The sequence below is a fragment of the Taudactylus pleione genome, unplaced genomic scaffold (genome assembly GCF_031769625.1).
Source record: "Taudactylus pleione unplaced genomic scaffold, aTauple2 ptg000013l, whole genome shotgun sequence".
Classification (NCBI taxonomy): domain Eukaryota; kingdom Metazoa; phylum Chordata; class Amphibia; order Anura; family Myobatrachidae; genus Taudactylus; species Taudactylus pleione.
In genome coordinates, this window is record NW_028284416.1 from 2,668,480 (window position 1) to 2,693,170 (window position 24,691).

Sequence of the window (24,691 nt, forward strand, 5' to 3'; positions counted from 1 at the left end):
AACTGGGGCCACTATTTAAGGGACATTGCATAATATTGGGGGCACTATATTGGGGGCACTATATAAGGGGCATTATTGGGGGCACTATATAAGGGGCTTACTACTGGGGGCACAAGGGGCACTGAACAGGGGGGACCACTACTGGGGGCACAAGGGGCACTGCATAGGGGGGGATCACTACTGGGGGCACTACTGGAGGCCTGCATAAGGGTGTTATCTCCTGTGGCACACGGGGGCACTGCATATGGGCACTACGACAGGGGGCTGCCCCTAATCTTTATTTTTACCTTACATTAATCCCATATGGACCCGCCTCCTCCCTGAAACACTTGAGGGGGAGCGGCGCCATAGCACGCATGTTCTTCGGGCACCCTGGCTACACGCTACTCCTCTGCCAGGGCCGCCTGCATGCATTTGCCCCCCAGGCTAAAAGTTGCCAGCCAGCCCCTGTCCCTGTTAAAGAACAGGGGATATGTCGGTCGGTCGGTCGGTCGGTCGGCCGCGGCTGTATACATTGCCGATGTAGCCGACTTTTAACTTATAAAATATCGCATTGGACGGGGCATGCTGGACGATCTGGCATGACCGATCGATATTTTACCATCGGTCGGCCGCACACACAGTACAATTATCGGGGCGATCCACCAATATCGGGGCAGATCGGGCCGATAATTGTATAGTGAATGCCCAGCATAACACCACAAGAAGCCACTGAGTCAGGGGAAAAATAGAATTATTATGTATTCCTTATGTGTTTGTGTTCTGAAAGGGGATTTAATGTTCATTTATTAAAATGTGAACACAAAAAATATCACCTGTCATCTTAGTTTAATTAAAAGGAATAATAAACAATAAAACACACACAGAAAAAAACCTAAAGAGTTAAAATTACATTAAATAGTATTTGTTTCCCAAAGTGCAATGACCCTAAATACAAAAAAATATGCATAATAAAACAGTACAAAATAATCGAGATATAACAGTCTGTAGATAACGTGCTCAATTAACAACAGAGGACAGAGGAAGAAAACATTAATAGCATGGAAATATCACTGCTTTATGCATTTCATCATATGCTGGGACCTGTAGTTCCACAAGTCACTCATCTATCCACTTACCACTGACCTAGAGTCTCATCGTTCTCCTGTGCAGAGTGACTCCTTTCTGGGACAGTTATCAAAGTGATATTTCAGCTTCTTTGTAAACCTGGTGTAAAGTAAATAGGTACTATCACCCATAGCAACCAATCAGATTCTAAGGAAGGAAATCAATTCCGAGCGACATGCTCGTCCGGCTCAGCACACTATAGTGTAATACGGTAGGTAATCCTCTCTTAAATCCCTGCGCACCCCTGTGAGCGAAGGTGTTAGCCACAGATTGTTGTCATCTGACCGTTCTGGTCCCGCATTTCTAGCAAAGTTTAGAAAATAGAACCCTTAGGTTGCCATAGGTACATCACAGAACATTCGGAGACTAAGGGGTCCATTTACTAAGCCTCGGATGGAGATAAACTGGACGGCGATAAAGTCCCAACCAGTCAGCTCCTAACTGTCATTTTTTTTTTCAAACACAGCCTGTTACATGGCAGTTAGGAGCTGATTGGCTGGTACTTTATATCCGTCCGCTTTATCTCTGTCCGAGGCTCAGTACATAGACCCCAGAATTTTATAACGACGTGCAAGAAGCAGCATCTAGTGAAAGTCGCAGGAGGACGTGTGCCCAACTAATAAACCCCCATGTAAGGTATCATATTATTTCTCTGTTTACCTGTTGTCCTTGTTCCTTAGCATAAATGACTTCCAGAGAGTGAGACGAAAATAATTCTATGACAGCTGCCAGCAGTCTCAGGTCATTTGTCTATAAAACCTGAGAATCATATCAGAGGCCTAAAGTAGCAGAAAATAGTCCTAATAATCAGAATAAAATGCATTTAGTTACATTCTCCTGAAATCTCACCCGTGCTCAGACTGAGAATGAAATGATGGATTTCAGCAACTTACCTGCAAGCAGGGGCCAGAGCGTATAATCGCAGGAGGGCGCAGGAGGTGACTTATATACAGAACGTTGGCAGGCTCCCAACAGACGCCGGGATCCCTCTTGTATAAATTAACTAAACTTTAGTAACTCTAAGTATGCCAGTGACTCCAGCTCATTTACAAATGCATTAATGCAGACGTGTCCATAACATACTTTAAAATGCTACAAATATTGAAATTATATTTAGGCTAATTTCCCCATCTCTGACAGCACTTTTCGCCTGTTTGAGTTTCGCCGGGATGTGTTTTCGCGTCCTTTGGAATTTAATACGACGAATAGCGGCATATGGGGGAATGGTCGCATACATTATCCGACATTCGGAGCAAAATGGGGGGCATGACCGTGCAATTGCATCATCGCAGCCTCGCCCCTGCTGCTCAATGCCAGGATTGCCAGCATTGTCAGGCTTGGGCCACGATGACGTAATTCAGCGAGAATCGTGTTATCGTGTCCCCCCTGCCCTGTGGGGTGGAGTGTGTGGGGGGGTATGCAGTCGGGAAGCCGGTGGACTTAATCCCGACAGCCGGCTTCCCGACTGCTTTATCCCGTTGAGGGTTAAACGACAGGTGTCTAAATCTAGACGCCTGTCATATTACTGACGCCGGAAGACCGGCACCCGGCATCCCAATCAAAGGGATGCCGGGCGTGGACAGCCGCGGGGGGGGGATGGTTAGGTTTAGGGCTCCCGGGGGGGACAGGTTAGGCACCCCCCCAGGAGGTTAGGGTTAGGCTAGGGTGAAGGGGGGGGTTAGGGTTAGGCACCCCCCCCGGGGGACTTAGGTTTAGGTGGCGGGGAAGGGGGGTTAGGTTTAGGCACTTAGAGGGGGGATTAGGGTTAGGCACTGGTGGGAAGGTTAGGGTTAGGCACCCCTAAGGGAGGGTTAGAGGAGGGTATTAGGTTAGTCTATACTTACCTTAGGGAAAATGTGGATTTTCACCCATGTCGGGCAGCCGCTGTCGGGATTCCAACCGCCTGACTTGCGTCTGGCGGTAAATCATACCGATTCCGTGTGGGGGCGTAAGGAGTCTGGGGGTAGGGCCTTGGAGACTTGCCTACTTTTCTGGATGGCTGGGAGCGCCACCTGGCTTTCGGGAGGCTCCTGACTATTATGAGAAAGTGGGCAAGTATGCAGCAATGCTAGACATAGACAAGGGTATTCCTTTAGGTGATGTGTGGTCACGATGTGCGGCTACGCACATGAACGCTTACTATGGTAGCTCCACACCATAGATTTTCCTTCGTACATCCAAGGGGTACAAAGACAAATCGGCCATGTTGGTGGCCGCAAGGTGCCAGAAAAATGGTTGGAACAGCAGCACCCATCTCCGCTATTTGAATTGCCCCCTAATAGTGGTCTTGGCTGCCTGCGCAGTTGTAGTGAACAAGGAAGGGAAGGACTCGCAGAGGTCAGACTTCAGTCTTTCCAATCTGAAGTGATCCATCCTTCTCATATTCTTCTTTTTATGACACAAGGCCACAAAAAAAATGACCACTAATTTGCAAATAATTTTATTATTAATTTGAAGTTATGTTTTTTTGTGTAGATGCTGTGGTCATTGCTGTGACCAGGCCCACAGTGGTCATTGCTATGACCAGGCCCATGGTGGTCATTGCTGTGACTAGGCCTGCTGTGGTCATAGCTGTCATTGGGCCCATGTTGGTAATTGCTTTGTGTGGGCCCACAGTGGTCATTGCTGTGACTGGCCCGTGTCATTGCTGTGACTAGGCCTGAGTGGTCACTGCTGTGACTGGACCATGGTAGTCATTGCTGTGACTAGGTCTGAGTGGTTATTGATGTGACTGGCTTGTGGAAGTCATTGCTGTGACTAGGCCTGAGTGGTCATTGCTGTGACTGGACCCACAGCGGCCATTGATGTGACTAGACCTGAGTGGTCATTGCCATGACCTGGCCCGCGGTGCCCATTTCTGTGACTTGGCCCCTGGTGATCATTACTGTGACTGGACCCACTGAAGTCATTGCTCTGACTAGGCCCACAGTGGTCATTGCTGTGTTGGGCCTGCAGTGATAATTTCTATGACCAGGCCAACAGTGATACCGGACCCGCAGTGGTCATTGATGTGACTAGGCCTGCAGTGGTCATTGCTGTGACATGCCTGCAGTGGTCATTTCTATGACCAGCCAGCAGTGATACTGGACCTGCAGTGGTCTTTGATGTGACTAGGCCTGCAGTGGTCATTTCTATGATCGGGGGTGCAGTGATACCGGGCCCGCAGTGGTCAATGATATGACTAGACCTGCAGTGTCATTGCTATGACCAGGCCAGCAGTGATACTGGGCCCGGCCCTGCAGTGGTCATTGATATGACCAGGCCCACTGTGGTTATTACTGTGACTGGGGCCATGACACTGGGGGAGGGGGCTTGCCATGATCTGGTACCATGGGAACACTCGTCAGAAAATCTGGAAAAACTTTAGTATCAGGAATGTACTGTGAAAGTGACCCTCCTCATCTTTTTACACATATGGAGGTTTGGGGATAAAACAGGGAAGTGTAATGTGAATGCGGAGCCAGAATGCATCTTCATTGGTGACAGGTTCCAACACAGCTCTGCACTTTGGATCTATCTACAGACTAAATGTCTCCATACACTTACATTGGTGGATAGAACTGTCACCAATCAGAGAGCAGGGTGCTTCCAGAACTCTGATTGGTGAATGTCCCGATCCAACAGTTAAGCTACCCATACACCTTGCAGGGCCGGTGCAAGATTTCCTGGCATCCTAGGCATTTCTTCAGCCTTGCGCCCCCGGCCAAATTGGATAGCTACACAAGCCCTTATACAGTGCCTCCAGTAGTGGCCCCCTATGCAGTGCCCCTTATATAATACCCCCAGTAGTAGTCCCCCCCTGTGCAGTGCCCCTTAAATAATACCCCCAGTAGTAGTCCCCCCCTGTGCAGTGCCCCTTATATATTACCCCTAGTAGTAGTCCCCCCCCGTGCAGTGCCCCTTATATAATACCCCCAGTAGTAGTCCTCCCCCTGTGCAGTGCCCCTTATATAATGCCCCCAGTACTAGTCCCCCCCTGTGCAGTGCCCCTTATTTAGTGCCCCTAAAACTAGTCCCCCCCCTGTGCAGTGCCTCTTATATAGTGCCCCCAGTACTACCCCCCCCCAGTAGCAGCCTCCCCCCAGCAGTGGCCCCAGTAGTAGCCTCCCCCCAGAAGTGGCCCCAGTAGTAGTTGTGCCCCCAGTAGTAGCCTCCCCCCAGCAATGCCCCATCATAATCATGTCCCCAGTAGTAGCCTCACCCCAGCAGTGCCCCCAGTAGTAGTTGTGCCCCCAGTAGCAGCCTCCCCCCAGCAATGCCCCCATAGTAATCATGTCCCCAGTAGTAGCCTCCTCCCAGCAGTGCCCCCAGTAGTAGTGCGGTGCCCCCAGTAGTAGCCTCCCCCCAGTAGTAGTGTGATGCCCCGAGTAGTAACCTCCCCCCAGCAGTGCCCCCAGTAGTAGTGCGGTGCCCCCAGTAGTAACCTCCCCCCAGCAGTGCCTGCAGTAGTAGTGCGGTGCCCCCAGTAGTAACCTCCCCCCAGCAGTGCCCCCAGTAGTAGTGCGATGCCCCCAGTAGTAACCTCCCCGCAGCAGTGCCCCCAGTAGTAGTGCGGTGACCCCAGTAGTCACCTCCCCCCAGCAGTGCCCGCAGTAGTAGTGCGGTGCCCCCAGTAGTAACCTCCCCCCAGCAGTGCCCGCAGTAGTAGTGCGGTGCCCCCAGTAGTAACCTCCCCCCAGTAGTGCCCCCAGTAGTAGTGCGGTGCCCCCAGTAGTAACCTCCCCCCAGCAGTGCCCGCAGTAGTAGTGCGGTGCCCCCAGTAGTAACCTCCCCCCAGCAGTGCCCCCAGTAGTAGTGCGGTGCCCCCAGTAGTAATGCGGTGCCCCCAGTAGTAACCTCCCCCCAGCAGTGCCCGCAGTAGTAGTGCGGTGCCCCCAGTAGTAACCTCCCCCCAGCAGTGCCCTCAGTAGTAGTGCGGTGCCCCCAGTAGTAGTGCGGTGCCCCCAGTAGTAACCTCCCCCCAGCAGTGCCCCCAGTAGTAGTGCGGTGCCCCCAGTAGTAACCTCCCCCCAGCAGTGCCCCCAGTAGTAGTGCAGTGCCCCAGTAGTAACCTCCCCCCAGCAGTGCCCCCAGTAGTAACCTTCCCCCAGCAGTGCCCGCAGTAGTAGTGCGGTGCCCCCAGTAGTAACCTCCCCCCAGCAGTGCCTCCAGTAGAAGTATGGTGCCCCCAGTAGCAGTGCAGTGCCCCCAGTAGTAACCTCCCCCCAGCAGTGCCCGCAGTAGTAGTGCGGTGCCCCCAGTAGTAACCTCCCCCGAGCAGTGCCCCCAGTAGTAGTGCGGTGCCCCCCAGTAGTAGTGCGGTGCCCCCAGTAGTAACCTCCCCCTAGCAGTGCCCCCAGTAGTAACCTCCCCACAGCAGTGCCCCCAGTAGTAGTGCAGTGCCTCCAGTAGTAACCTCCCCCCAGCAGTGCCCCCAATAGTAACCTCCCCCCAGCAGTGCCCGCAGTAGTAGTGCGGTGCCCCCAGTAGTAACCTCCCCCCAGCAGTGCCCCCAGTAGTAGTGCGGTGCCCCCAGTAGTAGTGCGGTGCCCCCAGTAGTAACCTCCCCCCAGCAGTGCCCGCAGTAGTAGTGCGGTGCCCCCAGTAGTAACCTCCCCCCAGCAGTGCCCCCAGTAGTAGTGCGGTGCCCCCAGTAGTAACCTCCCCCCAGCAGTGCCCCCAATAGTAGTGCGGTGCCCCCAGTAGTAACCTCCTCCCAGCAGTGCCCCCAGTAGTAGTGCGGTGCCCCCAGTAGTAACCTCCCCCCAGCAGTGCCCCCAGTAGTAGTGCGGTACCCCCAGTAGTAACCTCCCCCCAGCAGTGCCCCCAGTAGTAGTGCAGTGCCCCCAGTAGTAACCTCCCCACAGCAGTGCCCCCAGTAGTAGTGCAATGCCCCCAGTAGTAACCTCCCCCCAGCAGTGCCCCCAGTAGTAACCTCCCCCCAGCAGTGCCCGCAGTAGTAGTGCGGTGCCCCCAGTAGTAACCTCCCCCCAGCAGTGCCCCCAGTAGTAGTGCGGTGCCCCCAGTAGTAGTGCGGTGCCCCCAGTAGTAACCTCCCCCCAGCAGTGCCCGCAGTAGTAGTGCGGTGCCCCCAGTAGTAACCTCCCCCCAGCAGTGCCCCCAGTAGTAGTGCGGTGCCCCCAGTAGTAGTGCGGTGCCCCCAGTAGTAACCTCCCCCCAGCAGTGCCCCCAATAGTAGTGCGGTGCCCCCAGTAGTAACCTCCCCCGAGCAGTGCCCCCAGTAGTAGGAGCCGGAAGATTGAGCTCATGAGTGAGCTCCAGCAGTGGGCGCAGCAGCCGATGAGAGTCTGTCTGACTCTCATCGGCTGCTAAAACAAATACACAGCTGCCGGCACCGGCGGCTGTGTGTTTGTTCCTAGTGTAGTGCGGACGGCACTTATGTACCGTCCACACTACCGCCCTGCAGGGCCGGCACTCTTAGGCATCTGCCTAAGTTTGCCTATTGGTAGCGCCGGCCCTGGCACCTTGGGACACAACGGCTGATCCGATGGCCGACATATCGGGCGGTCCCCACACACGGAACGATCCGCTGCCCGATCCTCCGATATGCCAGCATCCCCCTCCCCCACCCGCCTAAAGCTGCATGGGATCGTACATCGCATCCCCAGATGAAGTGAACATGCAGTAAGATCTTGAGGTGTGATGTACGAACCCCACGGGAGCACGCACTCAGAGCCGGTCCTAGGCATAGGCATTGTAAGCAAATGCCTAGGGGCGACTGAAATGCCTAGGGGCATTCCAGGGCTCTGTGACGCTGCGGCCCCCCCTCCTAACCACCCGATCAGAGCTCAGCTCCGATCGGGTAGCGCAGCGATTGGCCGGTCACGTGACTGTATGCGTGATCGCCCACCCGGCATGGTCAGAATGTGCTTCTGCTCAGAAGCTCATTCTGATTACAGAACTAAGATGGCCGCGGGAGGGCACGCTGCGCATGCCCAGACGTGGCCCCCCTCCCATGGGCCTTGCGGAGCAGAGCCGTGACAACTCACGGCTCCGCCTCCCTGCTAGCTGGCCAGCATCGGACCAGGCGGCATTAGCTGTGCTGCATTGTAGTGCACATTTATGGCAGGCAGGTGCGTGAGGGGCATATGTAATATTTAGGTACTGTAACTAGCTGGGACATTGACAGAATTTTCATATTTTGGCCTCTATTCACCACCACAATGGCTTTGAAATTAAACACACAAGATGTGATTTAACTGCAGACTTTCAGATTTCATTTGAGGGTAATTACATCCAAATCGGGTGAACGGTGTAGGAATTACAACGGTTTCTATATGTGCCTCCCACTTTTTAAGGGGCCAAAAGTAATGGGACAAACTAAACAATCCTAAATTTAACTTTTTAATACTTTGTTGCAAATCCTTTGCAGGCAATTACAGCCTGAAGTCTGGAATGCATAGACATCACCAGACGCTGGGTTTCATCCCTGGTGATGCTCTGCCAGGCCTCTACTGCAAATGTCTTCAGTTCCTGCTTGTTCTTGGGGCATTTTCCCTTCAGTTTTGTCTTCATCAAGTGAAATGCATGCTCAATCGGATTCAGGTCAGGGGATTGACTTGGCCATTGCATAACATTCCACTTTTTAGCCTTAAAAAACTCTTTGGTTGCTTTTGCAGTATGCTTCGGGTCATTGTCCATCTGCACTGTGAAGCGCCATCCAATGAGTTCTGAAGCATTTGACTGAATATGAGCATATAATATTGCCCGAAACACTTCAGAATTCATTCTGCTGCTTTTGTCAGCAGTCACATCATCAATAAATACAAGAGAACCAGTTCCATTGGCAACCATACATGCCCACGCCATGACACTACCACCACCATGCTTCACTGATGAGGTGGTATGTTTTTGGATCAAGAGCAGTTCCTTTCCTTCTCCATACTCTTCTCTTCCCATCACTCTGGTACAAGTTGATCTTTGTCTCATCTGTCCATAGGATGTTGTTCGCGAACTGTAATGGCTTTTTTAGATGTTGTTTGGCAAACTCAATCTGGTCTTCCTGTTTTTGAGGCTCATCAATGGTTTACATCTTGTGGTGAACCCTCTATATTTACTCTTGTGAAGTCTTCTCTTGATTGTTGACTTTGACACATATACACCTACCTCCTGGAGAGTGTTCTTGATTTGGCCAACTGTTGTGAAGGGGTTTTTCTTCACCAGGGAAATAATTCTTCTGTCATCCACCACAGTTGTTTTCCGTGGTCTTCCGGGTTTTTTGGTGTTGCCGAGCTCTCCGGTACGTTCTTTCTTTTAAGAATGTTCCAAACAGTTGATTTGGCCACACCTAATGTTTTTGCTATTTTTCTGATGGCTTTGTTTTGATTTTTCAGCCTAATGATGGCTTGCTTCACTGATAGTGACAGCTCTTTGGATCTCATATTGAGAGTCGACAGCAACTGATTCCAAATGCAAATGTCACACCTAGAATCAACTCCAGACCTTTTACCTGCTTAATTGATAATGAAATAGCAAGGGAATAGCCCACACCTGTCCATGAAATAGCTTTTGAGTTGATAGGCCCATTACTTTTGGCTCCTTAAAAAGTGGGAGGCACATATAGAAACCGTTGTAATTCCTACACTGTTCACCTGATTTGGATGTAATTACCCTCAAATTAAATCTGAAAGTCTGCAGTTAAATCACATCTTGTTTGTTTCATTTCAAAGCCATTGTGGTGGTGAATAGAGGCCAAAATATGAAAATTCTGTCAATGTCCCAATATTTATGCACCTGACTGTATATATATATACATATATATATATGTAATATATATATATATACTACACACATTACCAAAATATATGTATGAGTATATATGTATGTACAGCATGTGTATATATATTTAAATTTGTGTGTATATATGTACATATGTGTATGTATATATATTATATATATATATATATGTATATATTTTGTGTGTATATATATATATATATATAGTTCTGTCGGACTGGCATTCTCCCGTTTCTGTTACAATGCTCTAGAGTCCGCCATTAGTGATTGCTGAAGACCAGTGGAGTCCGTCATTGTCTTCCGCCTTGTCTCCTACATGTGATGTCATGGCTCATTCAACGCTCACACAGCGCAGCATTTTGCTTGACGAAAGTGCAATGAAGCACTTAAACGTTCCATTACAGCATCAGTCTGGTGTGATGTAAATTAATTTATTGAGACCGGTGCCACCGCCCATTTGCATGTGTATATCTATATAGATAGGGGGGCACCAGCCAAAATCTTGCCTAGGGCACCAAATTGGCAAGGGCTGGCTCTGCACGCACTGGCCGATATCATTCCCACACATGGTGCGATATAGCAGCGATATCGTTCCAATCCATCGGATCGGCACCTTTAGATTGCTGGGAGCCATGAAATAGGTTATGTACTCACTAGAGATTTGGGGGCTGCATTATAAAGTCACTAGAGATATGGGAATAATACACTGTAAAGTCACTGGAGATATTGGGGTCTGCACTGTAGTAGAAGCTTTAGGGGTCTGCACTGTAGTAACATCACAAGCAGATGACAGACTGTTGGGATATAGATCCAAGGGGTCCTCAGCTCTGAATTCGCACTGTAGAAAAACCACCATAAAATAAATCTTGTGAAATAGATATAAAATATAAAGTGCCGGATTGATCAGAGCACATTTGTCATATACTAACTTGCAGAAGGAATAAGCTGGATCTATGGCTTTATGAGCTTATGTTCTGCACACTTTTGGCAGCAACTCCATCGGGGAGCCATTATGTTCTCCAGAGCTGCCATAACCTGCTGGTTCCTCAGGCTGTATATGATGGGATTGAGCAGAGGAGTCACCGTAGAATAAATCATGGAGACCGCAGAATTTAGTGTATGGGAGGATCTATTGTCAGGTAAAAGATACAGGAAGGTGAGTGATCCAAAGTAAAGGATGACAACGGTGACATGAGAGGCACACGTGGAGAAGGTCTTCTGCCTGCTGGCCCTGCAGGACATTCTGAAGATGGCCGCCAGGATGAAAACGTAGGACGTGAGGATGAAGAGGAGACAGCAGACTCCAAACACGGCAGCTGAAAGTGTAGCAAGAACGTCGCTAAGTCGAGTGCTGGAGCAGGAGAGACGTATGAGAGGCTGGACCTCACAATATAGACGGTCTATTGCATTAGGCCCACAGAAATGGAGGTGCGAGGTGATGTATGTGTTGATCGTTGAGTTTAGAACGCCACACAGCCAGGCAAAGGCTGCCAGGTAGGCACACACCATGCTATTAATGATGGCCATGTAGTGGAGTGGCCGGCAGATTGCCACATAGCGGTCACAAGCCATGGCAGCCAGCAGAACGCATTCGGCGGTGGCACAGAGTGTGAATAAGTAGACTTGGACGAAGCAGCCTCTGAATGAGATGACATTGCTCTGCCTTAATATCCCAGAGAGTATATTAGGTATGGTAGTGGACGTGTAACCCATCTCCAGGAAGGAAAGGTTCGATAAGAAGAAATACATGGGGGTGTGCAGATGAAGGTCTAGTCTAACTGCCAACATAATGAGACTGTTCCCAATCACAGTCATAAGGAAGATGATCAGAAAGACAACAAAGATGACTGATTTCCAGTTGGAGAAATATGCAAATCCCAGGAGGATAAATTCAGTTACTAGTGTCTGATTGTGTAATACAACCGAGGGTCCAAACACCAGACCCATGCTGCAGGGATTCAGGACACAACATTAAAATTATTAAAACCATTCAGGCTGAAATACTCATTTAAAAAATTGGATTATATACACACAGATAGAACAAACACAGCGGCACTCCGGGGTTTGATGAATCAAATAAATTGTATTAAGATCACAGTATGTGAAACGTTGAATATGCCGACCCCCACCGTCCCGAAGGTAAGAAGACTGATAAGTATGATAGCCTGGGGATGGGGGGTTAGGTGTAGGCACCCCTGGGGGGAGGTTAAGTTTAGGCACCCCTGGGGGTAGACTAGAGTAAGGCACCCTTCGGGAGGGTAAGGCTATGGGGAGGGGGAGTTAGGGTAATGACCACTGGGGGTAGGTTAGGGTTAGGCACCACGAAGGGAGGGTTAGGGTTAGGGGGGGAGGATTAGGGTTAGGATGGACCTCCACATATTTATATTTATATATGTGGAGGTCCATCCCGCCCACTTTTATTGCATTTGCAGCTGTGCAGTATGCTGGGTGCAAACAATCTATCTTAAACAGGCGCCCCATCTCCGTCCCCATGGAACGGCCGTGACACCCCCCATCACTCTCCTATCAGACAGAACAGTTCCATCCATTCGCTGGGTTGTTTCCCAGTCACCCCCCAGGAACTCTCATTTCTCATACAGTGTGGTCCGTTCCATCCATTTCCAGTAGTGAGTGCTGTCACTACGCGTATCGCTGAGCCTGCGGATGCGCAATCACCTATTTCTTTCTTTGGCGCGTCGGCAGTACGCTGAAATCCCTGAGATGCATGCTTAGCTGCGGATACGCCCGACTCAGAATGAGGCCCAATGGGTGCCAATCATAGTGCAGGGAATGTGATCAATAAAACTATTTTGTCAGTGCCGGTCACTACGGTGTTCGGGATTTGTCAGAGCCAGTCACTGTGGTGTTCGGGTTTTGTCACAGCCGGTCACTGTGGTGTTCGGGTTTTGTCAGAACCCGTCACTACGGTGTTCGGGATTTGTCAGAGCCAGTCACTGTGGTGTTCGGGTTTTGTCAGAGCCAGTCACTGCGGTGTTCGGGATTTGTCAGTGGCGGTCACTGTGTTGTTCGGGTTTTGTCAGAGCAGGTCACTGCGGTGTTCGGGATTTGTCAGTGGCGGTCACTGCGGTGTTCGGGTTTTGTCAGTGCCGGTCACTGCGGTGTTCGGGTTTTGTCAGAGCCGGTCCCTGTGGTGTTCGGGATTTGGCAGTACCGGTCACTGTGGTGTTCGGGATTTTTCAGTGCCGGTCACTGTGGTGTTCGGGATTTGGCAGTACCGGTCACTGTGGTGTTCGGGATTTTTCAGTGCCGGTCACTGTGGTGTTCGGGATTTGTCAGAGCCGGTCACTGTGGTGTTCGGGTTTTGTCAGTGCCGGTCACTGTGGTGTTCGGGATTTGTCAGTGCCGGTCACTGTGGTGTTCGGGATTTGTCAGTGTCGGTCAATGTGGTGTTCGGGATTTGTCAGTGTCGGTCACTGTGGTGTTCGGGATTTGTCAGTGTCGGTCAATGTGGTGTTCGGGATTTGTCAGTGTCGGTCAATGTGGTGTTCGGGAATTGTCAGTGCCGGTCACTGTGGTGTTCGGGATTTGTCAGTGTCGGTCACTGTGGTGTTCGGGATTTGTCAGTGTCGGTCAATGTGGTGTTCGGGATTTGTCAGTGCCGGTCACTGTGGTGTTCGGGATTTGTCAGTGCCGGTCACTGTGGTGTTCGGGATTTGTCAGTGTCGGTCAATGTGGCTTTCAGGATTTGTCAGTGCCGGTCACTGTGGTGTTCGGGATTTGTCAGTGCCGGTCACTGTGGTGTTCGGGATTTGTCAGTGCCGGTCACTGTGGTGTTCGGGGCTTGTCAGTGCCGGTCACTGTTTGCCATCACCGAGGTGTTCGGGATTTGTCAGGTCTGTTCCACAAACATTGCCATCAGGAGAAAACCCTAAAACCAACTGGACCTGCAGCAGCAGATCGCTTGGACAAGGGACCTCATTCAGAGCCGCTCGCAAGCGCTGTGCACTCGCAAGCGGCCCGATGGTTTGCGTATGTGCAAACCATCCCCACTAATTGTATAGTGAATGCCCAGCATAACACCACAGGATCAGCCATTGAGTCAGGGAAAAAATAGAATTATTATGTATTCCTTATGTGTTTGTGTTCTGAATGTGGATTTAATGTTCATTTATTAAAATGTGAACACGAAAAATTTCACCTGTCATCTTAGTTTAATTAAAAGGAATAATAAACAATAAAACACACACAGAAAAAAACCTAAAGAGTTAAAATTACATTAAATAGTATTTGTTTCCCAAAGTGCAATGACCCTAAATACAAAAAAATATGCATAATAAAACAGTACAAAATAATCGAGATATAACAGTCTGTAGATAACGTGCTCAATTAACAACAGAGGACAGAGGAAGAAAACGTTAATAGCATGGAAATATCACTGCTTTATGCATTTCATCATATGCTGGGGCCTGTAGTTCCACAAGTCACTCATCTATCCACTTACCACTGACCTAGAGTCTCATCGTTCTCCTGTGCAGAGTGACTCCTTTCTGGGACAGTTATCAAAGTGATATTTCAGCTTCTTTATAAACCTGGTGTAAAGTAAATAAGTACTATCACTAGGGGTGAGCGGGTTCGGATTTCTGAAATCCGAACCCCCCCGAGCCCCCCCGATCCGAGTCCGATCCGAGTCAGGCTCGACTTTTCCCGCCTGACTCGGATCTGACATCGAGGCAAAACGTCATCATCCCGCCTTCCGAGTCTCGCGGGTTTTGGATCCTATATAAGGTACCCGCGTCGGCGCCATTTTCTCACTCGGCTGTGGACAGTGAAGAGGGAGGGTGGGAGTTAGTGCTGTGTAGTGTAGTTTAGTGTAGTGCTGCTGTTGTCCACTACTTCAAAGTCCATAGGGGCTGGCTGTGTTGTGCTGTGCTGCTGTTGTTAATAGGGGCTGTGTCCACTACTTCAAAGTCCATAGGGGCTGGCTGGACTGTGTTGTGCAGTCAGTTCTCCATAGGGGCTGTGTCCACTCCAAAGTCCTGTGCAGTGTCCCAGTCCTAAAGGGGTGCTGTAGTGTTGTCCAGGGGGTGCTCTGTCCATCAGGGGTGCTCCCCCCAAGTGCTAAAAAAATAATATATTTTCTGTGTTTGTGAATTGTGTGCGCAGTAGCCGCACGTGCATCAACAAAGTAGTGCCAAGCGTGCGCCTGTGTCATAAGTAAAGGGCCGGCTGGCTTGACCGTTAAAGGGTGCTGTAACCCCCGAAAGTACACTCCAGTCCAAACCAAAAAAAAAATTATTTTCTGTGTTTGTGAATTGTGTGCGCAGTAGCCGCACGTGCATCAACAAAGTAGTGCCAAGCGTGCGCCTGTGTCATAAGTAAAGGGCCGGCTGGCTTGACCGTTAAGGGTGCTGTAACCCCCGAAAGTACACTCCAGTCCAAACCAAAAAAAAAATTATTTTCTGTGTTTGTGAATTGTGTGCGCAGTAGCCGCACGTGCATCAACAAAGTAGTGCCAAGCGTGCGCCTGTGTCCCATAAGTAAAAGGCCGGCTGGCTTGTCCGTTAAAGGGTGCTGTAACCCCCGAAAGTACACTCCAGTCCAAACCAAAAAAAAAATTATTTTCTGTGTTTGTGAATTGTGTGCGCAGTAGCCGCACGTGCATCAACAAAGTAGTGCCAAGCGTGCGCCTGTGTCCCATAAGTAAAAGGCCGGCTGGCTTGTCCGTTAAAGGGTGCTGTAACCCCCGAAAGTACACTCCAGTCCAAACCAAAAAAAAAATTATTTTCTGTGTTTGTGAATTGTGTGCGCAGTAGCCGCACGTGCATCAACAAAGTAGTGCCAAGCGTGCGCCTGTGTCATAAGTAAAGGGCCGGCTGGCTTGACCGTTAAGGGTGCTGTAACCCCCGAAAGTACACTCCAGTCCAAACCAAAAAAATAATTATTTTCTGTGTTTGTGAATTGTGTGCGCAGTAGCCGCACGTGCATCAACAAAGTAGTGCCAAGCGTGCGCCTGTGTCATAAGTAAAGGGCCGGCTGGCTTGACCGTTAAAGGGTGCTGTAACCCCCAAAGTACACTCCAGTCCAAACCAAAAAAAAAATTATTTTCTGTGTTTGTGAATTGTGTGCGCAGTAGCCGCACGTGCATCAACAAAGTAGTGCCAAGCGTGCGCCTGTGTCATAAGTAAAGGGCCGGCTGGCTTGACCGTTAAAGGGTGCTGTAACCCCCGAAAGTACACTCCAGTCCAAACCAAAAAAAAATTATTTTCTGTGTTTGTGAATTGTGTGCGCAGTAGCCGCACGTGCATCAACAAAGTAGTGCCAAGCGTGCGCCTGTGTCATAAGTAAAGGGCCGGCTGGCTTGACCGTTAAGGGTGCTGTAACCCCCGAGAGTACACTCCAGTCCAAACCAAAAAAAATTTATTTTCTGTGTTTGTGAATTGTGTGCGCAGTAGCCGCACGTGCATCAACAAAGTAGTGCCAAGCGTGCGCCTGTGTCATAAGTAAAGGGCCGGCTGGCTTGACCGTTAAAGGGTGCTGTAACCCCCGAAAGTACACTCCAGTCCAAACCAAAAAAAAATTATTTTCTGTGTTTGTGAATTGTGTGCGCAGTAGCCGCACGTGCATCAACAAAGTAGTGCCAAGCGTGCGCCTGTGTCATAAGTAAAGGGCTGGCTGGCTTGACCGTTAAGGGTGCTGTAACCCCCGAAAGTACACTCCAGTCCAAACCAAAAAAAAAATTATTTTCTGTGTTTGTGAATTGTGTGCGCAGTAGCCGCACGTGCATCAACAAAGTAGTGCCAAGCGTGCGCCTGTGTCATAAGTAAAGGGCTGGCTGGCTTGACCGTTAAGGGTGCTGTAACCCCCGAAAGTACACTCCAGTCCAAACCAAAAAAAAAATTATTTTCTGTGTTTGTGAATTGTGTGCGCAGTAGCCGCACGTGCATCAACAAAGTAGTGCCAAGCGTGCGCCTGTGTCATAAGTAAAGGGCCGGCTGGCTTGACCGTTAAAGGGTGCTGTAACCCCCGAAAGTACACTCCAGTCCAAACCAAAAAAAAATTATTTTCTGTGTTTGTGAATTGTGTGCGCAGTAGCCGCACGTGCATCAACAAAGTAGTGCCAAGCGTGCGCCTGTGTCATAAGTAAAGGGCTGGCTGGCTTGACCGTTAAGGGTGCTGTAACCCCCGAAAGTACACTCCAGTCCAAACCAAAGAAAAAATTATTTTCTGTGTTTGTGAATTGTGTGCGCAGTAGCCGCACGTGCTTCAACAAAGTAGTGCCAAGCGTGCGCCTGTGTCATAAGTAAAGGGCCGGCTGGCTTGACCGTTAAAGGGTGCTGTAACCCCCGAAAGTACACTCCAGTCCAAACCAAAAAAAAAATTATTTTCTGTGTTTGTGAATTGTGTGCGCAGTAGCCGCACGTGCATCAACAAAGTAGTGCCAAGCGTGCGCCTGTGTCATAAGTAAAGGGCCGGCTGGCTTGACCGTTAAGGGTGCTGTAACCCCCGAAAGTACACTCCAGTCCAAACCAAAAAAAAAATTATTTTCTGTGTTTGTGAATTGTGTGCGCAGTAGCCGCACGTGCATCAACAAAGTAGTGCCAAGCGTGCGCCTGTGTCATAAGTAAAGGGCCGGCTGGCTTGACAATTAAAGGGTGCTGTAACCCCCAAAGTACACTCCAGTCCAAACCAAAAAAAAAATTATTTTCTGTGTTTGTGAATTGTGTGCGCAGTAGCCGCACGTGCATCAACAAAGTAGTGCCAAGAGTGCGCCTGTGTCATAAGGGCCGGCTGGCTTGACCGTTAAAGGGTGCTGTAACCCCCAAAGTACACTCCAGTCCAAACCAAAAAAAAAATTATTTTCTGTGTTTAGCCGCACGTATATATCAAATCGATATAACATAAATGGAGGACCAAACTTTCTCCGATAAAAATAAAATAGAGAAAGATCAAGAACCACTTCCTCCTAGTGCTGAAGCTGCTGCCACTAGTCATGACATAGACGATAACATGCCATCAACGTCGTCTGCCAAGGCCGATGCCCAATGTCATAGTAGAGGGCACATACAATCCCAAATGGCAAAGTTCAGGAAAATGACCTTGAAAAAGACATTTAAATCAGCTGAAGAGAAACGTAAACTTGCCAATATGCCATTTACGACACGGAGTGGCAAGGAACGGCTAAGGTCGATCCCTAGTATGTTCATGACTAGTGGTTCAGCTTCACATGACGATGGAAGCCCTCCTCCCACTAAAAAAATCAAAAGAGTTAAGCTGGCAAAAGCACAGCGAAGAACTGTGCTTTCTAAGAAGATATCACAAATCCCCAAGGAGAGTCCAAGTGTGGTGGTGGTTGCGATGCCTGACCTTCCCAGCACTGGACGGGAAGAGGTGGCTCTTTCCACCATTTGCACGCCCCCTGCAAGTGCTGAAAGGAGCACCCACAGTCCACTTGCTGATATGCAAATTGAAGATGTCACTGTTGAAGTACAACAGGATGAGGATACTGGTGTAGCTGGCGCTGAGGAGGAAGTTGGCGAGGAGGATTCTGATGGTGATGTGGTTTGTTTAAATCAGGCTCCGGGGGAGACAGTTGTTGTCCGTGGGATGAAAAAGCCCATCACGGTCATGCCTGGGCAGAAGACCAAACATTCCACCTCTTTGGTCTGGCAATATTTCTATCCAAATCCGGACAACAACTGTCTTGCCATATGTACCATATGTAAAGGTGAAATAAGTAGGGGTAGGGACGTCAACCACCTAGGAACATCCTCCCTTATACGGCACCTACAGCGCGTTCATAAAAAGTTACTGTCAAGTTCAGAAACTTTGGCTAAGACCGTAAGCAGTCCAGGGACACCTAAATCCCGTTGTCCTGTTGTATCCAAGCGCCTGCAAACCACACCGTCAACTCCCTCCTCGTCAATTTCCTACTTAGTCAGGATCGGAAGTAGTCCTGCAGGCCATGTCACTGGCATGACTGACTCTCCTATCCGGGATTCCTCTGGAGGATCCTGCATTGCTACGCCTACTGCTGCCGCTGCTGCTGTTGCTGCTGCTGGGAGTCGTTCATCATCCCAGAGAGGAAATAGGAACACCACTACTTTTACTAAACAATTGACCCTCCAACAGTCCTTAGTGAGGAGGATGAAGTACGACAGCAGTCATCCTGAAGCAAAACGTATAACTGAGGCCTTGACTGCTATGTTGGTGTTAGACGTGCGTCCGGTATCCGCCATTAGTGCAGTGGGATTTAGACAATTGATGGAGGTAGTGTGTCCCCGGTTCCAAATCCCGTCTAGATTCCACTTCACTAGGCAGGCGATACCGAGACTGTACAGAAACGTCAGAAAAAGTGTCCTCAGTGTCCTGAAAAATGCCGTTGTACACAATGTCCACTTAACCACGGACATGTGGACAAGTGGAACAGGGCAGACTAAGGACTATATGACTGTGACAGCCCACTGGGTAGATGTATCACCTTACGCAGCAACAGCAGCAGCGTCACCAGTAGCAGCATCTCAGAAACGCCAGCTCGTTACAAGGCAGGCTACGCTGTGTATCACCGGTTTCAGTAAGAGGCACACCGCCGACAACCTCTTAGAGAAACTGAGGGAAATCATCGCCCAGTGGCTTACCCCACTTAGACTCTCCTGGGGATTTGTGATATCTGACAACGCCACCAATATTGTGCGGGCATTACATCTGGGCAAATTCCAGCACGTCCCATGTTTTGCTCACACAATAAACTTGGTGGTGCAGAATTTTCTGAAAAGCGACAGGGGCGTGCAGGAGACGCTTTGGGTGGCCCGAAAAATTTCTGGCCACTTTCGCCATTCAGCGACTGCGTGCCGAAGACTGGAGCACCAGCAAACACTCTTGAACCTGCCCCGCCATCACCTGAAGCAAGAGGTTGTGACGCGGTGGAACTCAACCCTCTATATGCTTCAGAGGATGGAGGAGCAGCAAAAGGACATACAAGCCTATACATCCACCTATGACATAGGCAAAGGAGGGGGTATGCACCTGACTCAAGCGCAGTGGAGAATGATTTCCGTGTTGTGCAAGGTTCTCCAGCCCTTCGAACTTGCCACACGTGAAGTCAGTTCAGACACAGCCAGCTTGAGTCAGGTCATTCCCCTCATCAGGCTTTTGCAGAAGCAGCTGGAGAAAGTGAAGGAGGAGCTAAGACGGAGCGATTCCGCTCGGCATGTGGGACTTGTGGATGAAGCCCTTCATTCGCTTTGCCAGGATTCCAGGGTGGTCAATCTGTTGAAATCAGACCACTACATTTTGGCCACCGTGCTTGATCCTAGGTTTAAAGCCTATGTGGTGTCTCTCTTTCCGGCCGACACAAGCCTGCAGAGGTGCAAAGACCTGCTGGTGAACACACTGTCAGCTGAAGCGGAACGTGACACGTCAACGGCTCCTTCTTCATTTTCTCCCGCAACTGGGGCTGCCAGGAAAAAACTTAGGTATCCTAAGCAACCCGCTGGCGGTGATGAAGGGCAGGCAGGACCAAGTTTGGACATCTTGTCCGGACTGAAGGACCTGGCAACAATTTCTGACATGTCTACTGTCACTGCATATGATACTGTCACCATTGACAGAATGGTGGAGGATTACATCGGTGACAGCATCCAAGTAGGCATGTCAGACAGTCCATACCTGTACTGGCAGGAAAAAGAGGCAATTTGGAGGCCCCTGTACAAGCTGGCTCTATTTTACCTGAGTTGCCCCCCCTCCAGTGTGTACTCCGAAAGAGTGTTTAGTGCAGCCGGGAACCTTGTCAGCGAAAGGCGTAGGAGGTTGCTTCCACAGAATGTGGAGAAGATGATGTTCATCAAAATGAATTATCAGCTCTTCCAGGGAGACCAGCCTCCAGAAGGTACAGAGGGACCTGTGGTGGTGGATTCAAGTGGGGACGAGTTAATACTTTGTGAGGATGAGGATGTACACACTGAAGAGGGTGAGGAATCGGTGGATGAGGAGGATGAGGATGACATCTTGCCTCCCTAGAGCCAGTTTGTGCAGGGACACATTAATTGCCAGCTTGTTTTGTGGGGGCCCAAACGAACCAATCATTTCAGCCACAGTTGTGTGGCAGACCCTGGCGCTGAAATGATTGATTTGTTAAAGTGTGCATGTCCTGTTTATACAACATAAGGGTGGGTGGGAGGGCCCAAGGACAATTCCATCTTGCACTTCTTTTTTTTCTTTGCATTATGTACAGTTTGGGGCCTAGTTTTTCTAACTGCCATCCTGTCTGCCACTGCAGTGTCACTCCTAGATGGGTCACGTGTTTGTGCCGCCCACTCGTGTCGCTTAGCATAGTCATCCAGCTACCTCGGTGCAACCTTTTGGACATGAAAACACTATTGTGAGGTGTGAGGTGTTCAGAATAGACTGGAAATGAGTGGAAATTAAGGTTATTGAGGTTAATAATAGCATAGGAGCAGAGAAACCAACAAATTCTGTGATTTTAGCTGTTTTTATGCTTTTTAAAAAAAAAATACAGATCCAAAACACAAAACCCAGAACCCAAAACACGGAAGGGTGGTTTTGGCAAAACCAATCCAGATCCAAAACACGAAGAAAGATCCAGATCCAAAACCAAAACACAAAACACGAAAAGTGGCCGGTGCACACCCCTAACTATCACCCATAGCAACCAATCAGATTCTAAGGGAGGAAATCAATTCCGAGCGACATGCTCGTCCGGCTCAGCACACTATAGTGTAATATGGTAGGTAATCCTCTCTTATATCCCTGCGCTCCCCTGTGAGCGACAGTGTTAGTCACAGATTGTTGTCGTCTGACCGTTCTGGTCCCGCATTTCTAGCAAAGTTTAGAAAATAGAACCCTTAGGTTGCCATAGGTTACAGTACATCACAGAACATTCGGAGACTAAGGGGTCTATTTACTAAGCCTCGGATGGAGATAAACTGGACAGAGATAAAGGAGCCTATTCATCAACACTAAAATAAAGTTTTTAAGGACATTTTCCTTAAATAACGTTATTTTGGTATTCATGTAGCCACTTAGCACAGGAGATATCACAGATATCACCTTGCTAAGTTCCCCTGCGTTAATTTCCACACTCCCCATACATTAGTACATTAGTACATTAGTATGGGTACATTAGTATGGGGATGTGGAAATGATGGTATTCATCAAATTCCGAAAACTATCAATTTTCGGAATTTGATGCAGTTACTATTCGCCACTGTGAGGTGGCGAATAGAAGGTGAAACTTACCTGTATCCGCGTGTGCAGGTCCCCCGACGAGTCCCTCCGGCGCTCTGCTCCATCCTCAGGCTCCGTCCTGCTGGTCTGTCATGTGTGCTCCCCAGCAGAGCACAAGAAAGTTTAGACAAAAAAAAAAGTTTTTTTTCTTTTTCTAATCTGTCATGTGGTCTGCTGGGGAGCACACATGACAGACCAGCAGGACGGAGCCGGAGGCTGCTGCGCGGACAGGTAAGTCGGGGGGGGGGGGAGGTGAGCAGAGGGGGGGGGAGGGGGGAGGGGGGGGATCGGGGGGGTACACAAACTTAACGCATCTGTAGGCAGTGCTGCGCATGCGCTGGTTTTACAGATGTAACAGCGCATGCGCGGCACTGTTTCCAGAGGCGATAAGGTAGTGTAGGCAGGAAAAGTATCTATTTCCCGAAAAGCTGTCATCGCAAAAATGACAGCTTTTCGGAATAGATACTTATGGAGAGGAGGAATGATGAATTCCACCTATAATTAGCTAGAACTCCATGAGAGTTCTAAAGCTAATTATCTCCAGAGAATTTTTAGGTTTAATGAATAGGCCCCAAAGTCCCAACCAGTCAGCTCCTAACTGTAATTTTTTTCAAACACAGCCTGTGACATGGCAGTTAGGAGCTGATTGGCTGGTACTTTATATCCGTCCACTTTATCTCTGTCCGAGGCTTAGTACATAGACCCCAGAATTTTATAAAGACGCGCAAGAAACAGCATCTAGTGAAAGTCGCAGGAGGACGTGTGCCCAACTAATAAACCCCCATGTAAGGTATCATATTATTTCTCTGTTTACCTGTTGTCCTTGTTCCTTAGCATAAATGACTTCCAGAGAGTGAGACGAAAATAATTCTATGACAGCTGCCAGCAGTCTCAGGTCATTTGTCTATAAAACCTGAGAATCATATCAGAGGCCTAAAGTAGCAGAAAATAGTCCTAATAATCAGAATAAAATGCATTTAGTTACATTCTCCTGAAATCTCACCCGTGCTCAGACTGAGAATGAAATGATGGATTTCAGCAACTTACCTGCAAGCAGGGGCCAGAGCGTATAATCGCAGGAGGGCGCAGGAGGTGACTTATATACAGAACATTGGCAGGCTCCCAACAGACGCCGGGATCCCTCTTGTATAAATTAACTAAACTTTAGTAACTCTAAGTATGCCAGTGACTCCAGCTCATTTACAAATGCATTAAATCAGACGGGTCCATAACATACTTTAAAATGTTACAAATATTTAAATTATATTTTAAAATTCATCTATATTCAGGCGCGGATTTAGGGGTCAGGCGCCCCTGAGATGGAAATGAACACATGACGATAGTCATTTTTGCCAATAGTAGTCTCAGTCAGGCAGTGACGGTTGCACAGTGCAGCGCAGAACAAAAATAGCAACGGGCGGGGGGGGAGGAGATAACCCATAACCCTAACTGTACCTTGTATATTGATATACAATCTTATCTCTCTCCCAGCTTTGATACATAGGCCCCTAAGTGTGAAGCAATTATGGAACTTCTCGGCTAATGGAATCGGCACCATTGATGTTGTAGGTACTGCAGACTTGTTACATGTCAACATCCTAATATATATATATACACATTAGGATGTTGACATGCTAATAAATATATATATGTGTATATATATCAGCTCTGCAATAGGTGGCACTCGGAGACTTGTAATCCAGTAAACAAAATAGTGTTTATTTCAGCGTTTCAGGGAACGTATCCCCGTCCTCAGGATATGTTGGGGGTGCGGTCCTCCTTGGGAAGGCACCGGAGCGAGTTACCTCGCGGTGGGTCCAGAGTGGTGGGCTATACAGATATATGTGTGTATATATATATATATATATATATATATATATACTGCATATATATATATATATATATATTATACACAAACACACATATCTAATTAAGTATATATAAAGAGAACGTTAATAGTAGATTTCACAGAAGTCAAACTTTTTCCCTTGTCTGTAACTTGCAATCTAGAAAGAAGCTGTGTGCACGTTTGGCACTATAAAATGGCAGCAATCATTTTCATTTCTGACTTTCCAAGTTTTCAAGGCAATGGGTTGGGTTTAAGAGATCTCACACCGGTACATGCATCAGAATTGGTGTTAGAGAAATGTGAATTCTGGGCCTGACTCAGGCATGCTCGCGAGGGCAGGCTGGCAGGAACTAGGCAGGTCCCTATGACATCACTAGTTAGTCCTTATGACATCACTCACACCTAGCTGGTAAAAGCAAGTATCTTTGTAAGGGAGGCAATCGTGAAGCCGACTGCCTAAATACCGGCTCCGTCGTGCGCATGCGCGAGATCCGAATAACGACGGCCAAGCCACCGCCATGGGTCTCGCACCAAAGGGGTGTCGATGGTGTTTGACAGCACGCCCCCTTTGGTGGGCGTGCCGGGGGCGTGGCTGCCCAGACGGCCCCACTGACATCACTAATGATGTCAGTGGGAGTGCTTTTGGCTCTGACAGCCAAAAGCACTCCAGGGCTTGCGGCAGCGAGACCCTACCACAAGGGTCTCGTCGCAAGCCCTATGGTCGCGATGGTCTTGACCATCGCGACCATCATTTTGGCCGCTCGCTATAGCTGTGGGTGACACTTCTACATGGTC

General features: G+C 49.0%; 1 protein-coding gene across 1 annotated transcript; it reads right to left on the minus strand.

The window, feature by feature from the left end:
* Positions 1-10,794: 10,794 nt before the first annotated feature.
* Positions 10,795-11,790, minus strand: LOC148542306 (olfactory receptor 5AN6-like). The gene has a single exon (XM_088469483.1). The coding sequence runs from the start codon at positions 11,788-11,790 to the stop codon at positions 10,795-10,797; it is 996 nt and encodes a 331-aa protein (XP_088325609.1).
* Positions 11,791-24,691: the final 12,901 nt, after the last annotated feature.

Bases quoted from the DNA above. Each gene is read 5' to 3' on its own strand.
- LOC148542306 (XM_088469483.1), bottom strand. From the start codon at position 11,790: ATGGGTCTGGTGTTTGGACCCTCGGTTGTATTACACAATCAGACACTA.